This window comes from Apteryx rowi, unplaced genomic scaffold (genome assembly GCF_003343035.1).
Source record: "Apteryx rowi isolate R43461 unplaced genomic scaffold, aptRow1 scaffold_262, whole genome shotgun sequence".
NCBI classification, from domain to species: domain Eukaryota; kingdom Metazoa; phylum Chordata; class Aves; order Apterygiformes; family Apterygidae; genus Apteryx; species Apteryx rowi.
Window position 1 is genome coordinate 447,439 of NW_020448997.1, and position 23,015 is coordinate 470,453.

The following is a 23,015-nucleotide window of genomic DNA, read 5'->3' on the forward strand; positions in this document are numbered from 1 at the left end:
ATTGACTGAATTTTTTAGATATTCACATAATTGAAACTGTGTTATTTTTAGAACATAGCACAATTAGCAAGCAAAGTTGATGTAAAAAAATATGTATGAAAGATGGTTGGTAAAAAGAAAAAAAAAACCTCTTTGTCAATGCATTTTTAACCCTGTGTTATTCACCCATTCTGAGTTGGTACACTAAAAGTATACTTTCTTCTGACGTCAAATGATTTTTATTCTTTTTCCTATTTGCTTGGAAAATGTCCATATGAGGAAAACAGCATACTTTCAAATCTGTTTAATGGATACAAGTCCGTTCAGCATTATTTTTCTGTTTACTGTATTTCTAAGGTATTGGAAAGTCTTCTTTTTTTTCCCCCCCAGATGTTAAAAATTAAAGTGAATTATTAAAATTATTTAATACATGGTAATATTCTCAGACATCAAATTAGGAAATCCGATTATGCTGTAAAAAGCTGTGATAATATAAGTTGCTCTCTTACATAAATAAATAAATGACCGATATTACTGGAGGCTTTAAGCTCCAAGAAAAAAAATGGAAGAAGTCTTTTATCCTGGTTTTTAGAGGGCATCAGCAGCTTGCTTTTATGAAAAAGTAACAGCTAAATGCACTGCAAATAATTTGCAGTAATCCAGTTCAGTGATTCATGTGTCTGCTTTAATGGGTCATAATTCAGGATAAAGTAACTGAGTGCAGTCAGAGTGCAGACACTGCTTATGCCAGGGACAGTATCTCTTCATAAAACACACCTCAGCAGAAGCAGTTTGCCAGCCCCCTAATACCCTCTGATGTTTTGATGTCCTGCATATTTTTCCGATTAAGTTTTGAGTGCCATGTTTTTAGTTGTATTTCCACATTCATTATCCTCACGTAGACCCTTCAGTGGGTTTGCCATATATGATTATTTTTTTAATGATGCCTTTCTTTCCACTTCAGCAGTTTAATAATCTAGCACATGGCTGCTTCTCAGTACTCAGCATTCACCTCCCCAATACAGAAGAGGACATGTGCTTTGGCTTCAGAATTCCATTTGCAGCTTTAGAAATGCATATTCCCTGTGGAACAACATTTGTTTGACATAACCATTCATTTTTATTACCTCTTTAAATATGTTTATCCAGAGTTATCAATAATCATAAATAACTTGTATTCCGTTCTTGTCCTGTTTTCTTCCACAGACAAAATTGCTTACCCAGTACGTATTAAATCTCGGCAAGTATGATCAAAGCTACGACATCAGAGACCGTACAAGATTTATTAGGCAGCTTATTGTTCCAAACGAGAAGAGTGGAGCTTTAAGCAAATATGCCAAAAAAATATTTCTGGCACAGAAACCTGCCCCGTTGCTCGAGTCTCCTTTTAAAGGTACAACCACCAAAATCATTTGGTAAACATTCCTGGTGTAAAGGAATGCGGCGGCATATTCTATTTCAAATACGCTCACCGACAGTGTCACTTAGCAAATACAAGTGACTAATATGCAAGGGTCCTCGCTGCACTTACTTGCTTTTCAGTGAGCAAGGTCTGCACGTTGCACCCACGTTGCATTTATCTAACGATAATCCCGGACAAACTGGTCAGTTCTTGTTCCTGTTGATTTTAAATTTGGTTCAGATAACACCGGGGTGTCTTTCACGGGAAAAATACACTTTCGCTTAGAAAAACAGCATTAGTCTTTTAACTAGACTTTAATAGAAGATTGTTGATGTGACTATTGTAGAAGCTTTATCAATCTGAAATAAACTGAATTTCGATAGATTAGATTTTTATTATTTTTTTCCAAAGTGAGAATTTTCCTTGTGCATTTTTTGTCTTTTTAAAAATAAGAACTACTGTCTGTCTTCTGGGATGAGAAGGTTATCGGGTTATCTCAATTAAAAATGCCCTGTTACTATGATGCTTTGCAATTTTAATTTTCATACTTACTTAATCCTAATTTTGAGGCTCTAAAAACAGGTCCATTTTGAAGAAAAACTATTAAAATTCTGGATGTGTTTGTGCCAAGACATGTATATGGATTGTTTAACTGTGCTGTCATTCTTAATATTCACAGTAAAGTAATTTTTAGAGAAGCTACATTTCAGAGCAACACCTCTAAACACACTGACTGATTAGCTTTTTTATTGACCATTATGGGGGAGATTATTGTAATCTATGGACTGAAATCAGTTTTTTGACCTATGAAGAGCTTCCTAGTTTATATTTATTCCATGACATTTGAGGTAATATAATGCCAATTACCTTTAGCCCTGATTAAGATTGCTCTTTGTGGTAGAGCTCACGTTGTTGGTCTGTACCTCCCCTCCCCCCTTTTTTAATAGCTCGGGATCATTTCCAGCTCGGCACCTTGTCGCACACGCTGAACAGCAGAGCCGCCGGCTACCTGGAGCTGTCGGACTGGCCAGAGGTGGCGCCCGACCCGGCCCTGCGCAACGTCGACGCCCCTGAGGCGGTAGGTTGGCATCACTGAAAGTAACTTTCCTTACGGCGCTTGTGGGTATATACTATTATATTAAAATATAAGTCTTTAAGTTCTAGACTTATTTTATACTGGAAAATGCTGGTGCATGTGAACGTCGTCTGTTCAGCTTGTTTTAGCCTACGCTGGAAACAGAACATTTAAATAAAAGAAGCAGTAGCAGTCTAAGCTGCCTCTGCTTGGGTGCCAGGTTACACGCCCGCCTTCCCCTCCACCTCGCCCTTGGTACCGTGCCTCTCTTACTGGCTCTGCAGCCATATGTTAATTGCTGTTAATGATGAGAGCTGCTGCAATATCAAAGTAGGAGGGGAACAGAGGTTTGTTAGCATACAGATGCTTAATCAAATCCAGGTTTAAAGAGGAAAAAGTGGTGATACACAGAGAAGGCAGCAACAGGGGAAACAATCATTTGTGTTTCAAAGTGTAAAGCTCCGAAGAGAGCAGGTTTGGCATTTCAGATTGTCGTAACAGAATTTGCAAAGTTTTTATAAAAAGCAAATGGCAGCTGTTAGTGCGCTAGCCGTGCGGCGTGACAGGGCCGGTCTGCTCCCTGCTGAGAGCTTCTTGCTGCTGGATTGCAAACTCCGTGGCAGAGTCGGGCCTGGTACAGGAGCTGTGATTTGTGCATCGGGTACCAGAGTCCTCATAAAAGTAGGTGAAAGCTATTGAACCGTAACAGAAGTTGAAATGTATATATGTATAGTATACAGTGATAATATAATGTATAATATACTGCGGTGATGATACTACCAGAGATGCGCTGTTGTAACAGGTATAACCAAAAAAGATTGTGGTCCTTGTCATGAGCAATTTCTACATTAATTTGCACATGAAGTAATTTGCAGTTAAAGTGGTAGGAAGGGAATGGATAGAGAAATTTAAAAAAAAAAAACAACCAAATATTATTTGTAGAGGCCAGTAAGTAGAATGATGTGGTAGAATAAGCATTTCTCCTTAGTAGGTTAATATTACTTACTTCCTTACATGCATTTCAGGAAAAAAAGATATTTGTATACAAAATTCCAGAAGCTTATTTGAGAAGAGTCTGAAGGCAATCAACTCTGGGCAGGAATTATAAATGAAGGGGTTGTGTGAAAGAAGGTGTGGAGGCACCTTCTTCCATAAAATAAAAATTATTACTGATGTTTTTTCTTGCTGGAGTTGCAGAAAATTGGTCAAATGGAGTAACATCTGTCTGCAATATAACAGGATACATCTCCTCCCAGCCATTTAAACCTCAAAACAAACATGAAAAYCCTTTTCCAAGGTTTTTTGTCAAAATATTTCCCTTTGGAGAGTGCCTCATTGTCATTAATTTTGTGGTTTCTCTAATACCGTATGTGCCTATACAAAGTATATGAGTGAACCTGAGTTGTTAAGCTGCAATCCAGTATTAAATCATCATTCATATCCAAAGGAATCTTGGCTTTCTAAATATTAATTGCTGGGTAGAAAATTGCAAAGCCTTGACAGCTTTTGGGGTTTAAGAGGCCAGCGTTCCTGGAGCCATACGCCACTCAAGCTCATTGTTAGGGCTCTTTCCAAAGTCTTATTCCAGATCACGGCCCTCACTGAGGCAGACCTGTATCACACTGTTGATATCGTTGTCTGCCTGTTTGGTTTTTTTCCTGGCCTGTCCGAGTTTGTTGCCTCTTCTTCTTCAGTAGGCTTAAGGGAATGGCGGGGGAGTCTGGCCAAAGTATTGTAGTATTCTGGTCTTCTCTTGGTTGTAAGAATTGCTCTCACTTTGGGAATTGCAAATGAAGTAAAATATAATTGCTCTGTGCATACTGGAACTTCTGCTGTCGACTGGATCCACCAGTTTTTTCACCTTAAAATTTGGGATGATAAAGGTGGTGACTAGCTGTATTTACCCTTCATTTCCTTCAGTCTAGTCATAGGCTAAACTGAGCTGGATCCAGAGATATAGCTCTCAGACTTCAGGTTCTTTGACATAGAAATTTATTTATAGTTACTGATGCTTTTAATCCACCTCAGTAAATCTTCTTCTGGCCTGCCTAATAGACATATCTCCCCTTTTATAGGTATGTACAAAACTTTTAGTGCTCCTAATTGTGTAAAATAATAGGAAGTTTAATAGTTTCTCTTATCTTGCTTAGAGCATTTGTTTAGAAACTGCCTAATGCTACTACTGCAGGAGTTTTTCTTTGCCACAATGTATGTCTATTTTTATATTGCTGGCTGTAAAAGTAAACAAGTTAAAATTTATTTATAGGCAAAAGAATGGACTGTATTTCTAGGTAAGACAAAGAAAGAGAAACCTACTGAAAAGTTTTACTCTGAATCAGAAGAGGAGGAAGATGAATCTGCCAGCACCAGTGCAACAGGTAGGTATTGGGAAACTAACTTACATGTCTGTAGCAGAGACAACTTTATCATCAGAGCTGGCTGCTATAATAGCTGGAATCATTTTAAAAAAATCTAAAAAGAATTAACACACTTACACACCAACGCACACACGCACACACTAAAGTATGTATAAAAATAAGGAACTTGGGAGAAAGTTAAATTCACTGCAAATATGTAATATCTGATAATTGTACAACTATGACCTGTATGTTCATTAAATGAATTGGAATTTGCTTTGTTTCCTAGTTAAAATAGCTGGCATGCTATTTCCATCCAGCATTGTGTCTGGTAGAAGTAATGAGGGTTTGTAACTCTAATTAAATCTAAATGCACCTAACATTTTGCAAGAAGAATGCCTACAGTCTTAATTGATGGGAATCATAATCTTGAACTTTTTTTGAAATTTGTTGTTCATGAAATACTGTTTTGATAACGTGTTGCTGTGTTGACAGATGGTCAGACTTAGTTAACTGTGTATTTCATGAATTCTTAGTAAACCATGATTGTGTTACAGTTTTACTCTGGATTTCTATTGTCTGTTTATTATTATTGGGGTAATGATGGAGAAGATAACTGGCAGCTGCCTATCAAAATAAGTGACCTAAGGAACTCCTGACCAGTCTCTCACTTAATGCTGGATAGGTGGTTCCCCGAGATGCTAGATGGGTGGTTCCCCGAGATTGTTTCCATGTGGTGAAGATCAAGGTTCTCACTGGCCCTTTCTAAACTTCAGAGCAGAGGAGAACTACCAGGTCCAGAGCTTAGACACAGCCAGTATTTAGCATTATGGACCTAAAAGAATTGGCAGCATCTTGTTGAATGGAAAAGAGAGACTTTCAAATCTGAATGTAGAACTTCTTCCTTCTCACTCCCAAACTGAGGAAATAAGTAAAGGAAAAGAAGTGCTTAAGAATTGTATCATGGAAATTAATGATCTTTGAAGCAAGAATATATTCACTTCAGATATTTGAACATTTTGTAACTATAGGATTAATTAGAGGATGCATAATTTGTTTAAATCAGTGGTTTAATCATCATCACTATCAGTATGCAAGAACAGATTATCCAATTAAGCAATCGGTTTAAAAATAATCTTGCAGTAAAGTGAATATATAGATTAGAGAATTTGAGGTCATCTCCGACTCTTGATAGGGTTATGTAATTTTGAAGACATTGGTAAGGATCCACATTACAACTAATTTATTAGTTCTAATTTGGTAAAGTACAGTACTGTATGCTAAAGATAACAGGCTTTAAACCAACAAAAGTTTGTAAATGTTAGGGGAAASTGATTTTATCATCTGTTTTTGTCTTAGGTAAATAATGCTAAAACTTCCAAGTGGATCTTAAAGTGCTAAAACATCATTTATTTTAAAATTAATTTGGATCCTGAAAATAAAAATTATGTAAAATATTTAGAAAAAATATGTAAAAGAGGTTTTTCATGTCAGAGAGCGAGTCTGGCAGTGAAAGTGAGAAGGAAGATAAGGAGGAAGGCAGCAGCGATGAGAGTAGTGGGAGTTCCTCTTCCAGTGAAGAATCGAGTGACAGTGAATCAGAGAGCAAAGAAAGTACAGTAAAGAAAACATCTAGAACTGCTGAGAAAAGGTAGGTGTGCGTATGCGTGTTTAAAAGAAAATTTTTTGCGGGGGTGTTGCTAGGTTTTAGAGCACTCTTGCTGTAAACAGTCTGCTAAGCATTCAATTAGGTTCCCCGCCCCCTTTTTTTTTCCTCCTTTTTAACCCATATATGTTTTTTACCTGTATATATTTAGTGTGTGAACTGGGTTCTTTTTTTTCATTAATAAGACTACTCTTATGTTTGGAATTAATTTCTGGCTTCAGTAAAATCTTGGGTGGCTTTCTGAAAATTGATGTAACCTTGGGAGGCTGAATTAGTGATCAAACAGTTGTATGAAACACTTAATTACCTTTTGCAGCAATTTTGCTGAGAGCTAAAATTAAGTCCTTCAACACTTTGCCATTATGTAACTAAGACAATTGATTTTTCTAAATAATGTTATATTAAAAAGACTATGATCCAAATATTAGAGGCAAGGGCTGTGAAGGGAAACGGTCATAAGATATTTAAGTGTTAGCGCTTTTTAAGATTGCCCATTATCAACAGCATTATCATGTATTAAAGTATCATTAAAATTTTGAGTAATTGGGGCTAATACCTTGGATTGTAGGAATCTGTTTCTTCCACTGCTGTCAGCAAGTGGCCTCTGCAGACATGATCGCTCTTTACTCTGTAGTCTGCTGCCAGCTCACTTGATGAGTTTGCAGCTCAGCTCAGTCGTGGCTGACAGCGCTGATTGGGGCGCAGTACACACTCTGCTCCTTTTATTACAGACAGTAATTAAAGCAGCTCGCCTTGCCACTTCCATAACAAACACAGCATAATGCCCTAATTATGACTTTATTAATTTAAGTCAGGTTTTAATGATTTTAAAAGTGATTTATATTGTTTTTCCTGTTCAGAACAAATGAAATCTGTAGGTTAAATTAATACAGGCTTTTCATCATCGCAAAGTTAAAAAGCTAGTTACCAGTAAATTCTTTTCATTAGAATAACATCTGAAATTTTAAGCAGAAAGGTAAACAATGATTACCCATCAAAACTGGCTGATGTATAGTAAAGTAGTATTTTTTTTGTTTTATCTTCAGATCTTGTTTTCAAGATAAGCTATGTGTTTTAAGCAACAACTTGCTTTACAGATAAAAAGATTTAATGGGTTCACAGTAGCTTGCTTGTTGATGCAGCTACAGCTATTCCTGTTCAATGATAAGGAAATGTAGACAATTTTGTTGCTACCTGCATAGTAGTAGTGAAGGAGAAACTTTAAACGTTTGTGGATTTTATTTGTTTTTATCTCAGTGACCTCAGATAGGTTTTTAAGGAAATATGTTTGTTGTATTACAACTTCATTCTGATAGTTCCTGTTTTTTCACCATGACTTTAACATCAGATATGCTGCATGGCTTTTTTTTGTGATATGTACTCATGTTTCATTTTTAGATTCACAAGCTTAAAGTTTGCTGCTTTCAGAAAAACTTCTTATGACTATTAAAATTTTGTTTTTAGATTTCAACTTTAATTACATGGGTGGGGCATTATTATCATGGATTAAATTTTAATTTTGTTTTTAATATTTTTTATCATATTTGTTAATTCCATCCTAGAAAATTATTGGGAAGAAGAAAGTGTTCCCCCTAACTTCCATTCTATTACATTTTTCAATTTCCCTTCCCTGTATTTTTCCCTTATAAAATTGTTGTCATCTGAAACAGTATCACAGCATAGTATATTCTTTTATACTGCTCATAAAGCTAATCAAAAATGTATAACAACTTAATTTGAGTCCAAAGGGACTCTAAATATTTGAGTGGTCTGGGTTTGTTTAATTATCATTGACCTTGTTACTCTTAAAGCGTTTTAGTATCCACTTTATTGTCTTGGGGAGGAAGCTGAATCAGGTAGTGAATGAAACACCTGATTTCAATGTATAAATTGATTGCCTGCAGGGCTAAGAAGGATGCTTTATTTCTATATGCAATACTAATTTATTTGCCCCATGATAACTATTAGAAAACAGTTTTTATTTCCAGTGGTATTTCTAGTTAGTAACTCCCTCCAGAGACAAAAGAGTAATATATGAGTTTGTAGTGATCCTGTTACTAGAAATGAATACAGCAGATTTTATAATATTCAGTAGCTCTTAACATAGAACAACATAATCCAGCATTGCCATGGTGAACGGAACTGCACTGTGTGCAGAATACTGTCCCTTGAAGTCTATGGGTCTGCCAGCTGCAAGCTACTCAGTGTGACCAAAGGTGTCAGAATGTAACATTGCAATAGCTCTTTTCTATAAACTCTTTAAGGTGTTGAAATATTTGTAGGCATTGTAAGTCGTCTTTCTAGGTGGTTTGATTTAGAAGGATTCATGAACAATTAAAATCCATGTATTGATTTTAAAAAGGAATGTTATTTTGCAAAAACGTCATATAAACCCATCAAGATTCTATTAATCATAGATGGAGTAGTTTGAAAGTTCCTTTATTTAAAAGGATTCCTGCACTTCTTTCTGAAATGTCACAAGCTTGATACCCACAGATATTAATATTTTTGTTTGACCTTTTCCCCTTTTTAGATCATATATGATGATGTATTGTGTAATGTAATAGGATGTTCCCTTTTGTGTTCCCTTAAAAAAACCTGCCATTTCTATTATCTCAGACAAGTTTCCATTATCGTGGAGAAATATTGACTTAAAATTCATTTAATAAAATGTTGAAATGTTAATGTAGAATCCAGTACTCCCTAAGCACATTTCTTTGGTTTTAGGTCTGTATCTTTTTAAAAATAATAATAATAATCTTTTTATATGTAGTGATTCAGAGGACATTAAAAAGAAAGCAAAGAGGATCACCAAGAAACGAAACACATCCAGTTCCTCTGATTCAGAGTCCAGTTCATCAGAAGAAAGTTCTTCAGACTCCAAGTCAGAATCAGACCTTAGAAGTGATTCTGAGTCTGGAAAATCTGGAAGAGCTACTTCTAGTAAGGTAAAACATGTATTTAAAAAAAAAAAAAAGCTGTAAAATATGAAAAGATTCATCTAACCATCAATGTATGTTTCTTTCTTTTCGGGGGAATGGAGTTGGGTTGTGTTTTTATGGATATCTGAGAAGCAGAATTTCTTAAAGTACTTGTTGATCTTTCATAGACCAATCCCAAAATAGTAACTGTTTGATAGCTTACGCAAGTAAGAGAATTTTATAATGAAAAACAAATTTCAGTTTTAACTCTGTTATATTTTTATTCCCAATAGTTAAAGAATAAAAGAAGATAATTCTTGTTTTAGATAACTGTTCAACTGGTGAAACAATAGCACATGGATAGTTGACAAAAATAATACTCTGATTTGGTATAATTATCACATCAAAAAGGGCCCTTAAAGCATATAATTACTACAGGACTTGGGGCTGGCATGAAGCAGCGGTTAAGAAACAAATGCCAGTACGTTGCGTCTTAAGGGTTTGAAAACTAGTAGAACAGCTGGCTTTGTTTTCAAAACCCCTGTTAAAATTGAGAAAAGTGCGGTTAATTAATCCGTACTTGAGGGGTATACAGAGATTATTAGAGTGAATATTCTTAATGAGTAATCAACTTTTATTGCTTCATATATTTTATAGGAATAAAGCATATAGAGGGTTCCATTACTCTAAATTCCACTACCTTACTTACAATATGCATGAAGTACCAAACTTTCAAATATATCTTTCTTTTAAATTGGACTCTGAAATGTGGGAGGGCGCAAAAGTGTTCAACAAAGCCATTCCTGTGTCAACTTAGTTTTAATTGCTTGCTTTAGTGAAGAAAGAGCTAAAGCTAATATCATCTTCATCTACCTACCTTTTGTTTAAAAGAGGAAAAAAATTGAGGAGCTTCATGCTAAATCTGTCAAGGCAGAAGAGTAAAAGAATTTCTGAAACTTATTTTTCCATTATCAAAGATTTTCTGTGCATTTCCTTCCATATTATTTTATAAAAGTTGCAGGGTAAAATTGTACCTCAAACATTTCCATTTTAATATGGATATGTTGTTTTGAAAATTAATTGATACTCCAAAGCATTTTAAATTAAACCAACACATTTCAATCACAATGCCACTGTAGGTCACTAAGTAGTCAAAACAGGCATCATCTGTTGCATCTGATGCAATGGTAGAAGCTCTAAGGCATGCATGCTTTGAACTTAACTGGAACTCTATTAAGCTGTTTTGGTGTGAGCTTTACTTGGGCAGGGAAGGCTCTGTATTTATCTAGATCTTGAGATTATGTTGTGAAAGTGCGATGTTTGTAACTCTTTAGGTCTGCCTAGGAACCCTAAATTGTAACCCTAACTTTTAACTTATTCCCTTCTTCTACAAAGCAAAACAAAAAATGAGGTGAGACTATAACGCTTCAGAAATGGAAATGCGTTTTCATTGTTGAATCATTGTTTTCTGCCCAAATACCACATTGGATAACAGAGCTGACATCAAAGTTTTTTCTAATCCAGAAACCAAACTGGAATTTACCAAAAAATGGCTGCGCAACAAAAGTAATCTAAATCCATTCAGCATAAACTCTTATGATATTAGATGAATTAGTTCATCTAACAGTTTGCAGCTTCTCATGTAAGCACAGTATTTTTTCACCAAAAAATAATAGGTACTCTGACCTGCTTAGTTCTGAGCAGCCACTACAAAACCACGTTCAAACTACAGCGTCCTCTCTGCTGCGCTCGTCCGTTTTCCTCAGGACACCTGGGGCCGTCGCTCATGGTTTCTGTCACTACAGTATCTAAACTACTCTGATTGTTTCACAGGGAATGGGAAGACTGTTGTCATTAAGAAGCTTTTTGTATTTTAAAACAGCAAATTTTGAGCAGTCAAGAGACCATGTGAAGTCAAACGTACTGAATAATGAGGGAAATGGAATGCCCAAGAAGCTTGGGATTGTTTCCATGAAGTCAGTTAAAAATTGTCAAGCACTTGGATCTTAACAACAAGAAACTCGCAGGAGTGTTCTTAACATCTTACTTGATTAAAAAGCACCTAAAAAGAAATTTGGTAGTAATAATGAGAGTTTATGAGTACTTGACATAACACTTGATCAGTTAGAAAGCATAGAAATGAAAAATTGCCAAGCTTTTAAACATCACAAAAATTATTAAAACAAATAGCAACGGGTTAATATGCATGACAACAAGGAAGGAGGCAAGGAGATTGTTGAGAAGTGAAGATAGCATAGAGCTGACTATCCAAAAGCCAAATAACTATATTCCTTACATTTTTCTTTCCACTAAGAAATTGGATTATTAAATGTAGGGGTAAAGAGAGTATGGCTGATGGGCTAGTATATGGAAATAGAAATGGTCATATATGAAGTGGAAAAAAAAAAATGCGAGTTTAATGCTCTTGAACATAGAGGATTTTTTCAGTGTACTCTATTAATCTCTAGGACCAAAAAGTCTCCATTTAAGTTCTGTTTGATGCCTATGTTTATACCCAGAATGTTTCTGATATTTGGTTACATTCAGAAACTTAATTGGCTGGGAGGTGGAGGGGAGAATTTTATGTATTTTATGTATTTTTGAGCAATATCAAGACAATAGGTGGAGCTAATGGGTGATAACCTAAATGGCCTTTCCAGATTGGAAAGAAAAGCAATAATTAACACAATTTAAAGAACATTATTGAAAGTCTTGTATTAGAGTCCTTGTGTCAAGGTATATTTTGCAAGAACCCCCCATGATTATTTTACTTCCATGAAAATCTTGGCATTTTATGCCCCCTACCTGACTTTTTTCAGGTCACCCAAGAGGCAGACTGTTTCAGCCAGGCCCTCAGAAATGCATGTAGTTCTTCTAAAAGGTTTTTGCTGGGAAAGGCGTTGCTCATTTAATTCCAATGAAGGACCTGCTGCAGTGCATTCTTAATTTACTCAGTGTATATGGGGAGATGATTCATTAGCATTTTTTTTCATTGTGAATAAAACTGAAAATATTTTGTGAAATACATTTTGATGAGAGGAGAAGTTTTCAGGGTTTGTTTTTAAGTTTCTCAGTTTGCCACAAATCATGAACTTCGTTACAYAGAGAATATTTTGGGGGTTGTTTTCCATTCTGTATGTTTGGTTGGGTACCAGTGTATGCTTAACAGAACTTCCATAATGAACAAAGTTTTATACACTCACGTGGACTCTTAATTTGTGCATTGGCTAAAATAAAAATAATATGTTACAAAAACTTCAGATTATTTTTTCTGAATAAGTTATTAATGCTTTCACGTATTTCACTCCAGAAGAATTCATTTTGAAAAAGCTGTTGTGCTCTCTGTAATTGAGTTGCAGTGAGTAGAAAAGTCACTCTCTTGCACTACAGTATTTATTTCTCTTTGAAATGTGGATAGTTAGAGGTGTTCATATACATAATCTACTGTAATATAAATATTGTAGAGCTGAAATGCAGATCTGAGGATGATGCATATATAAGGAGGTGTTTCTACAGTGGGATTTTAAAATAAGCTACTGTTGACCTCCTTATACAAGTATAATACAGTCACTCAGCTGTTAAAAACCTGATCCACTATTTAAAAAATATACGAAAACAAATTGTCTATCTTTCTGCCTGATCTCTTTTCAAGTGCTAACACAATGGAAACAGTGGGTGATCTGTCAATGCGTTTGGATTGTCAGTGATGGTTTTGTATAAATATTGGGAGGATAAGAAATAAAATTCACACAACAAAATATGATTTCATCTGCCTTTTCACTGCAGCTCCATGGCTCGTGCTGCGGTGTGAAATTCTCATTTTACACACTTTGCAGACGGAGCACATGAATTATGCATTGAGCAAGAGAAATCTCCTGCTTCAAGTCCTATATGCATTTACCAGATTCTATCTCTATTACCAAGATAAATTGCAAATGGAGAAATGTTTGATGGAATAAAGCTTAACTTCTTTGTTTAGTATTCAGCTTTTTCTGTAGCTGGCTCTCTAGGTAGGAAGCTATTTGGAACTTGTAGTCTTATTTTTAAGAAAGAAAGATGAAAAATAATGTTACAGAGAAATGCCAGACACATCAGAACCTTTTTATTGCCTTGATTTGGAATGCAAAGCTTTTTTCATTCAGTAGAAATATCTGTCAGTAATGTTTGTTGCAGTCATTGGCTATTTCTTATTCCTAGAAAGCCAATGAATTTTCTTTTCTTTGAAAAAACAAAGAAAATAATCATGTCTGTAATAGGAAAGACCAATTTAAATTGATCAGTGTTTTTTTAAGGAAACACATGCACACATGCACATGTATGTACATCCATATACGTGTGTCTGTAGAAATATGCATATAGATATGAAAATATTTGTGTGTTTATATGTATATGCATGCATACTAACAGACCCATGACTCCTAAGTGGCTGAGTATTTGTTTGACCCATTTGACTGAAGTAGGAAATAAGACTTGATCATACTTTAACATCACCTTTATCTGGATGTAGTTAGCTTCAGATTCTACATTCTACACGGATAAGGTTGTTTTTTGTTGTGTGTGTGTGTGTGTTTTTTTTCACTGCAAACTGATTGTACTTAAGTACAGTATTCTGATAAGGTGTGCAGTGGAAGTTTTTCTTGCTATGCATTACCTTGAGGTAGTGATCCTGTACTTATCTCTCTTTTTTTTTAAGATTATTGGGGGATTTTTTGTTTTAATTTAATTTAATTTTGTCCGGAAAAAGTAGTACAGGATAACATTTATTACCCTTTTTCAATACTGAAAGGAAACCAGTTTGGTTTTGAAATGTAAAAAATATATTCCCCCTCAAAGAGTTTTTTTCATTTTTAAAGATGAAGTACATAGTAAAATACTATCAGTGCGGAAATGGGTTTTATTTTATTGAATTACTTACCAAGCTTTGTAATATGTACTTAGTAACTACCTTAGAATGGTGAAATGAATACTAGAAAGCCTCAGCTGAAGACTAATATTTGGGTGTTTGTGACATTATAGAATGTCTTATCTTAGGAGTTTTTTGTGAACAGATAAACAGAAAGAAAACTTCATGTGGAAAGCTTTATTTAAATGAAAATAGTCGAAAAATCTTGAATGAGACAAATCCCGAATGTGAGCAGCTCTGTTGAATTTCTGGGACTTCAAGGTGTGTCCAAAAATGTAAAAGATGTGCTTGGTTAAAATTTGTCCTAAAATCTTTTGTCATCCAGCACACTTGCTCTGACCCCTTAAATGGGAAGCTGATACTAACAGAAGCGAAGTGGCTTGGCCACAGGCCCTTCCTCGCCCGCCTCACTGTCCCACCATTCATCCTCACCTGTGCAGTGCCAGAGTGGGCAGCAGTCCTTGGCTTTCTGGCCCCTTTCTTCTGGGCGAGCTGTTCATCTGTGTCACTTACGTTGTTACTGTATTGCTGAGTTTCACAACCTTTGGTCTCGCAATATGTGGTTGCTTAGAAGTTTAAAGAAGTAAGCTTGCTACATGTAGCACTGTTCTTAAATCTCACTTTTGAGGGTGGGTGTTTTTTTTTTCCTCTCTTAAACATCTTAGCCTAGCAATGCTGTCATTGGCACAACTGAAGCATATTCAAAATTCTCTTCCTTGTGCTTTAGCCTCTCATGTGGATGAGCCACTTTTCGTCAAATTTAGTTGGCTGCATAATTAAAGGAAATGGAGAAATCCCATCTCTACTGGGGTGATTAGCAAATATAGAACTACAGCTAAAAATAACCTTTGAACTTTAATCATAGTTGAAGATGGAGCTGAATCTTAGTGACAAGTGGAGGTAGGGAGGAAAAGAGTCAGGAAATTGAGCTTTTAAAAATATATATATATTTACAATTTCTTTAATTGTGTTCTCTTTTGGTATATACAGGTGTCTTAAATCTGTATTTTAGCAAATTAAGTCAGGTGTGATATATAATTTATAGTAGAAGGGTTGCAGGTCATGCATTTCAGGGCTAAACATTCACCAAGTAGAGCTATAAAAACATGTGAAGCTCACTAAAAAAGTTGTCATGAAATGATTTATCTAATGCTCAATAGATATGAGTAATTCAAGTAGTACCCATACCTTGTGAAGTATACTATTTATCCTTATTTTACAGATGAAAAAAACTAGGCATAAACAACTAAATTACTTGCCAGTACTCACCCTGAAAGAGAAAAAGGAAGTCTGATGTGTTGTGACCAGAATGTAACTCGGGAGAGCTGGTTCTGCAACAGACTGCCTGACTGATTTTGGACAAGGCATTTAAGGAATGGAATCACGTTAACACTATTTTAAAGATATTTTGTAATGTTTCCTTGATCCAGAGGGATATTTTAGGCCAAATAAATCAGTGATGATGGAGCGCTTGAATACTGTAGTGATAAGGACCATTCAAGTATGTAAATTAAAAAGAAAAAAAAAACAGTAGTGATTTCCCCTCTGTTCTGTCCACCAGATTCTTCTTCTCCTAGAATATCTAAAGCATATTTGTAACAATCATGCTAATGAATGCTGCCTGTTGAGCCATGGGTTTGCTGGACGAAAATAAGGAATAATATCAGTTTGTCCCAGATCAGGCTTGATAGTCCTTAATGTAAATAGCTCCCATTCAAATGGTGAGAATATAAAACTAGTTTTGTCCTTGTTTATTGGAGGGATCCTTGGAATTTCCCCCAAAATTGGAAAAAAAAATGACTTGACATTGATGTTTGCTTGAAACTGCTCATGAGGTTGAGACACCAGGAGAAAGGAAGTATGTTTTTTAGAAAAGAGGGGTCATTATTTTTACTATGGTGCTAGACAAAGAAAGTGATTCTGGCTGCTAAGCTTGTGAGAAGGACTCCAAGCTCCTGTGGGAAGTCCTGAGTGCCTGAAGGGACTGTGATAGCTTGCAAGCTAATGCTCAAGAAACAGAGGACAGGATGGGCATATGGAGTTTTACTGTTTTATTTAGATCTATTAATTTATTAAAATAACAATAATTTTGACTGTCACGTGCTGTTGAAAAGCAAAACTAGTAAGTTGGTGAGTTCACAAAAGTAGAACTCTTAAAAAAAGTGTGTTTAAGCTATTTGGAATATCTTGGGTTAGGAGCAGTGTTTAAGGGCTTAAGGACAGCTTCAAGACAAGGCCTTCTGTCCGGAGAGTGACCCAGAGAGACCAAAGACAGAAGCAGTCCTGTGGCTGATCCAGATGAAGAATGCTTCAGAGTAGATAGGAATAGCATGACGACAGACTGAGCATCCAGCAGGGAAGGTGTTGTCCAGGTTCTGGCAAGGTTCAAAGCTCAATCCTTTTTACTAAACCACCATATTGGCAGCTCACTTTGAGTTGCTTTCCAGCTGTGACACCTAAATTCTATACTGAATCATCACTGTTCAGATATGTTCTGTAGGTATGACCAACTTTCATTCATATTAGATATATTTATAACCTTTTATTTGGCTGTATTGAAACAAATTTTGTTGAAATATTCTGTTTGTCAAGTCACTGAGATTACTCTATTGCCACTCTACCCTTTACTTACAATTCTGCTGATCTTTATTACAAAAATTCATTTTAAGACTTAAATATTAAACCTTTTATTGTGACAGAAACCAGCTTTTTTTATGTTTGTCCAGTAATTAAGTAAAATCCCAGTACATGACTGAATAGAAGTCCATGCTTCTAGGTAAGCATAGATAATAGCTAGATAACACTGCTTTCTTATGAATGGAATTTTGTCCTGTTTTCATAAAGAAACAAAAATGTTAGTATTCAAGTCTTTTGTCTTCAAAAAAAAAAAACAAAAAAACCCTTCAATCACTATTTTTTTGCTCTCAACAAAAGTGTCTGATCTCTTGCTAAAGGTTTTATTTGAATACTAACTAATGTTAATATTAAATCAAGTTATGGGCTTCAGAGAAGTTACAGTTAACTGAAATGTGGACTTTGGGAGTACAGTTCAGTTTATTTATAAAAAGAAATATTTCTCCCCAGGTGAATTCTCTGAATGCTGAGCTCTAAAAATGGGTACATTTTGGTTTTAAAACAGAAATACACTTTGCCATTGTAGAAGTATAGAAAAACATTCTTTTGCTGATATGGTAAAAGATGAAATATTCATATATTTTGACAGAAAGAAGAAAAACCAATACAAGACAGAAAAGCTCCAAATAAAAAAGATGTGTTTCTCTTAGATTTAGATGACTGTAAGTATCTTGATTAAAACCTCATTTTTTCTGTGGGAAAAACTCAGTTCAGTTAATTCAGTGAAAATTTACATGTCTGAAACAATGATTCATTTATCATTCCAGTGTCCTAATGCAGAAATATATATCACTTAGACTATCAACTTATTTTTGAAGCATAATTATTAAATACATGATTTTGTTTATTTTAAAACTGAGAAACAGTTTCAAAATTTGGAATATATTGATATGTAAAACATTTGTTTTGAGAAATTTTATATGTCTGAACTTATTTTCAAGTGGATTTATTTCCTCTTGTACCAATGGATATTTCTTTGACAACATCTGTGCATTCTCACCTACGAATTAATTATACGATTGTAATAAGATACTAAAAATCACAATTCTGAAAAACAGATAAAAATGTAATCTTGGAAGAGCAGAGTAAAGCTGGTGGAGTTTTCTTGGCTATGCCTTGTAGTGCAGTTCTTCAAGTTTCATAAATGAATTAGATCAAGATTTAGAATCTTTGTACACTTAATGAAAATAGCTTATTGTCCTTCCCAGTATTCTAAATTTTTGTAAAGTTAAGTATCAACTTTTTTTTCTAGTCTATCCTGTGACATCTCCTTTGTCAGTTCCTGCAGCAGCTGTTTTGTCCCCGAGTTTAGCAGCAGACCTAGAGGGATTAAGTCTGTCAGGTTCATCAGTCATTGATGTAAGTAGCCTTAAAAAGGGTGCGTGGGGAACTTAAATTTTTTTTTAGAATACTTTCACCTATGTCAGGTATTGTATGAAGTTTTGGTTTACATGCAAGTTTGACAGCTTTTTCTGATCTGTAATAATGAAATTCTGAAAGGTGGAGAAAAGTATGACTATTAAATGTTTTAAGAAGGATGACTTCAAAGTGTTTTAACCTTCTCTTTCAATATGGCTTTTTCTTTGCCTTAGGGAAACTCGTATACCCAAATTAAGTATCCAAACCATGCAGATCTTCCAAATCCTCTAATTATTACAATATCAAAAAATAAACTGCATAAAATCAAATACTTGTTAATTCTTAACCTGCTGTTTTCCATACATGCCTCCAACTATGACATTTTGCTACTTGCAAGTAATTTTTCATGAGTATACAAAGCATAGCCCCTGGGTGCAAATAAAAAGGGTATAGATTTACAATCAGTGGTGTATCAGTATGTGTCATGATTCATTCTGTTAGTGCTTTCTGCTTTGTAGCACTTTCCATTAGGGAATCTCAAAACTATAGGTATAATTAAGCTTAGCAAAGTCATGGAGGTAAAGGGCATTCCTTTGTTGCAGGAGGATAATGGTTTGTGTTCAGGTTTTGTTTTATTTTATTTTATTTTTCTTAACTTTAAACATTTTGTGCATCTGATTTAAATTTACAATTTAATAAGGAATTGCACTGGTGCAACACAGGGTAGTTAACCACAATTGCTTCTTCCCCATCCTTTAAGGCTTTAACAGCTCAAAACACAGGATATGATCTGTTTTCCTGGTAATGGTTTGGCTTAAGAATAACTGGTGTCTTTGCTTTTCTTTAGAATTATCCTTTTTGAGGGTAAGTTAAAGACAGCAGTTGGAAATGTTTGATGCTTGAGAACACCTCTTATTTGTCTTTAGTTTTTTCATCATCTACAATACATGAACACGCGTTCCACTTCCACGCAGGTGTGCTTGCTTTCCTCAGAACTGCTACAATTCAATTGCAAAATTGCTGCCTCCCATCCTTCCGAAGGTAGTTGAAAAAAACAAGAAGCATGAGATAGGAAGAGCTAAAAGGCACAGGCTAAGCAGTGGAGGAAGTCCTGCATAAATGAGTTGATTCTGCAAAATGCATCTTCCTTGATACTGCAGAGTTCTGCTTAAAGGGCACAGCCAGAGAAAGAGCTAGAACTCTCCCTCATACTTCCAGCTCTGGAAACTATCCAAAATCATGTAAGAACTAATTGTTGCTGTCTGCATAATGATTACCTGTGTAGGGCCACATTCAGTTTTCAGACCTATACACTTGACTCTTGCCGTTGATGAGAATTGTAGACATGCATGAGGTTTTTTGCTGTGTTTTGTGCTTCTGGAAGTAACAAAATTTAAACACTGAGATTGAAAGTTGTTCTTTCAAATGAATTCTGTAAATTGTAAAGTCTTGCATGCAAGTAGTTAAATAACTATAGTCGCATGTTGTCCAGTACCATCTGGTAATTTTCTAAAAATGAATATATAAAAATGGCTTTTAAGACTTTGTGTGGGAATAGGCCTCTTAAAATAGTATTTTGAATTTAATCTGTGACCACTACTTCTAAAAATAAGGATAGTTGTCATACTTCAGAAAACTTTTCTTTCCTTCAATGGGAGAGAAAATGAATTTAACTGTAGGACACATGCCAAACTAATAGTAAGAAATTAATTTATTACACGCAATGGAGAGCATGGAGTAAAAATAGATAAGTACAGTATATGACCCTAATATCAAAGAAATGTAGCAGCCACTTATCTTGGAATATGTCAGACAGTCTATTATTCAAATCATTCAGCACTGTAATTGAATACAGCTTTTATAAACCTTATATCTCTAAATTCATAGCTGCTGAACATTATAGAAAGTATAAATATGACAATTGTTTTTCAGTAATACTATGAGCCTCTTTAAACCTATAAAAACAAAATATCCTTGAATAAAACTGCAGTGTACAACATGATGCCTTGTCTGTCTTGCAGCTCATTTGTTTTAATGATTTATATGTACATACAACACACTTCCCTCACATGCATGTGCCCGCACACGCGCCTGTTATAGTTTGTTTCAGGAAAAGTGAAATTCTCTTTGTAGCAGAGGTGTTCTAACTCTGGTAATTTGAGGATAATTTTCTTCTGTTAACTGGACGCAAAACTTAGTAAATTATTGTGCATGCTTCTGCCCTGGTACATGTAGTCCATATTCAGATGGCTCAACCAAACCAGATAACTGAGGTCACCAGAGGATACTACTGGGGCTTTTAGGGCTGCGCATACGAGAGAGCTCAGACCTAAGTACCTGGGGAAACTGTGCATTTGGAGAAGATAGTTTGAGATAGTGAGGTACATTTGAAGGCTCAAAAGATACTTGAAGAAGCAGTGCCAGGCAGAAGTAGGACTAGAGAGAAACTTGGAAGTTCTCAGTGTAAAGTGGTTATCTGAAAACACTGGAAATGGATGTTGTCCCCTAAAGGGAACTTATAAAGTGAGAGAAGAGGAAATTGAAAGCAAAACTCATGAATGACACAAGGACAGGGAGGACTCTAAACTACTGCAGGAAATAATATTGTGAGCACGAACGAGGAAGGTGGAAGAGGACATCTGCAGTAGCAGAGAAGCAGAAGAGGGAAGTGATCATCTGTTTCTCCACACTGGACAGCTGATGAGAGAAAAGCTAAACCGCTCATTCTCATTGTTTTTTTAGATGGTAAAGATTCAAAAGCAACTGCTATCCTAAGTGTGTAGAGCCTAGAGCGCACTGTATATGGTAATTCAGTAATAAAAAATTATATATATTTTAAAAAATAATGAGAAGGAAATACTGCTTTAGTAGCAAGAAACTTGTTGTGACTCAGGACCACGTTAGTGCAAGGGAGAACCAACTGTTAGATACAAGCTCCGGTGGTAGCAGCAGTTGGATGGAGCAAAGAGTAGTAGTGTGTGGTTGAGATAAGTAGGATTTGAGGAGAGGAGATTGGGTCTGTTCTCCCCCTCTCCCCCTCCAACTGCAAATGGGATAATTTGGGGGGAAAAAGTCAAGGGTGAATGGTAAGAGAGTTTGTGATAAACTTACAGCAAAAGAGGGGAAAGTTCTTGATGCTGTGGTGGAGAGGTACTTACAGAAAATACATTTGATGCAATAATTGAGTGTTGTCATAAATTATTATGCGTACTGAATTATGGCATGATTGTAGGAGTGGTACTGCTTTACTTGCTAAGTTTTTATTTGGTGTGTTCAATGTATTCTCTTGATAATAGCAGTTACCAACAATGTGTTTTTTATTGTTCTGTATTACTTAAAGTTCCACAAAATCATATTGCTTGCTGTCCTGTGAATCCCCTACAAAACTTTTGATTAAGATCCAGTTTGAGAACTTCCTTAGAGTGATGCTGCATAGAGCAGAAAAAATAGCATTTGACAAAAGTCAAGGTTGAGCTGCAGAACTGTCAAACCAGGTGATAAATGCATTTAATTACAAATTTAGTGCACTTATTCATTGAGAAATACTAAACATGGGCCACCTCAATATTCAGTTGGAGATCTCTTCAGAGTAGGAGCACCACTTAAATGGTATTTTAATATCTCGATTGCCAAAGTAATTTTTACAGGGGAGAATTTTTTTTTTATCATTTTAGGTTACATTGCCCATTCAAGCTATTTCTAATGTCCACTGTAGCAGGTGTTGAAAATAATTCTGAATGAATTTTTTTTTTTTTCTTGTGTAAGGATCGCTTGCTAGAATTACTGGGAATACAGGAACTGCAGTAATGGATTAGACAGTTGAGCTTGTCTGGTATGCAGCCTCCAGCAGAGATTAGTGTGAAATGCTTAAGAATTGGCAGAATCCTACAGTGGAGAGATGGATAATGGTAGGCCTTCCAAAGAGTTAATGAGTGACATGCAGTCTACCTCGTGAGTTTTATTGTTTCAAAGCTTTGTTAGCACTAGCTATTATAAAACTGGGTATATTTATTGTTCATATAAGCTCTGGCCTTGGTTCTTCCTGGGTGAATTAGATTTACCTCAGGAATGGCTATGTCATCAGAAGAAACTTAAACTCCATTATTTTTTGAAACAGATGTAGTGCAATCACTTGTGATAGCAGCAGACTGCATGTGATGGCTCAAATAGTTTCTTGCTATTCTTCTGCCCTGTGTTCTCAGGGATACTTTAATATTTCAACAACCATTGACTGACTGTTTGTTTTTTAGTATCTAGTTTTATATTTTTTGTAAAAAATATAAAAGCAACTGCTTTTGTCCCTCTAAAACTTTTTTAGTCAGGCAAAAGATGTTTCCTGTATATCAATTTGGAATGTTAGCCACTCTTTTTTTTTATCAGATATTTTCGTGGTTTTATGTTAGGATAACATATGCTTATGATATCCTGCCTTGATACGATTTTGTGGAACAGTATAAAGTGTCTGTGTTGCCTCCGTTTTTCCCTACTTGGTGCTGTAGGAGTATTGTAACTAGCATATGGTTTAATTGGAACAAATTTTGTAAATGGCATGTTAGTAGGGCGCCTGGAAAAGTCTGTGCCTATGAAGCAAGTGAAAAGGTGTAGGCTTAAATTTAAGAGTTAAAAAGCAACTTTCTTTGCGTGCTGCCCAACATTCAGCTCTGCGCAGCTGATTAGGTGTGACTGATGCTTGTGGGAAGGCAGCGTGCTCCGGTGGAT

At 35.5% G+C, this 23,015-nt stretch overlaps 1 protein-coding gene across 10 annotated transcripts in view; it reads left to right on the top strand.

The window, feature by feature from the left end:
• The window catches only part of AP3B1 (adaptor related protein complex 3 subunit beta 1), a 158,961-nt gene that overhangs the window by 92,132 nt on the left and 43,814 nt on the right, over window positions 1–23,015 (top strand). For 6 of the 10 annotated variants that reach the window (XM_026067742.1, XM_026067743.1, XM_026067744.1 and 3 more), the window contains 7 exons: window positions 1,186–1,372; window positions 2,329–2,459; window positions 4,723–4,834; window positions 6,308–6,464; window positions 9,253–9,427; window positions 17,527–17,599; window positions 18,190–18,296. In XM_026067742.1, coding sequence (XP_025923527.1) covers window positions 1,186–1,372; window positions 2,329–2,459; window positions 4,723–4,834; window positions 6,308–6,464; window positions 9,253–9,427; window positions 17,527–17,599; window positions 18,190–18,296 — 942 coding nt within the window. The other 4 variants (XM_026067748.1, XM_026067751.1, XM_026067752.1 and 1 more) reach the window with 4 other exon arrangements.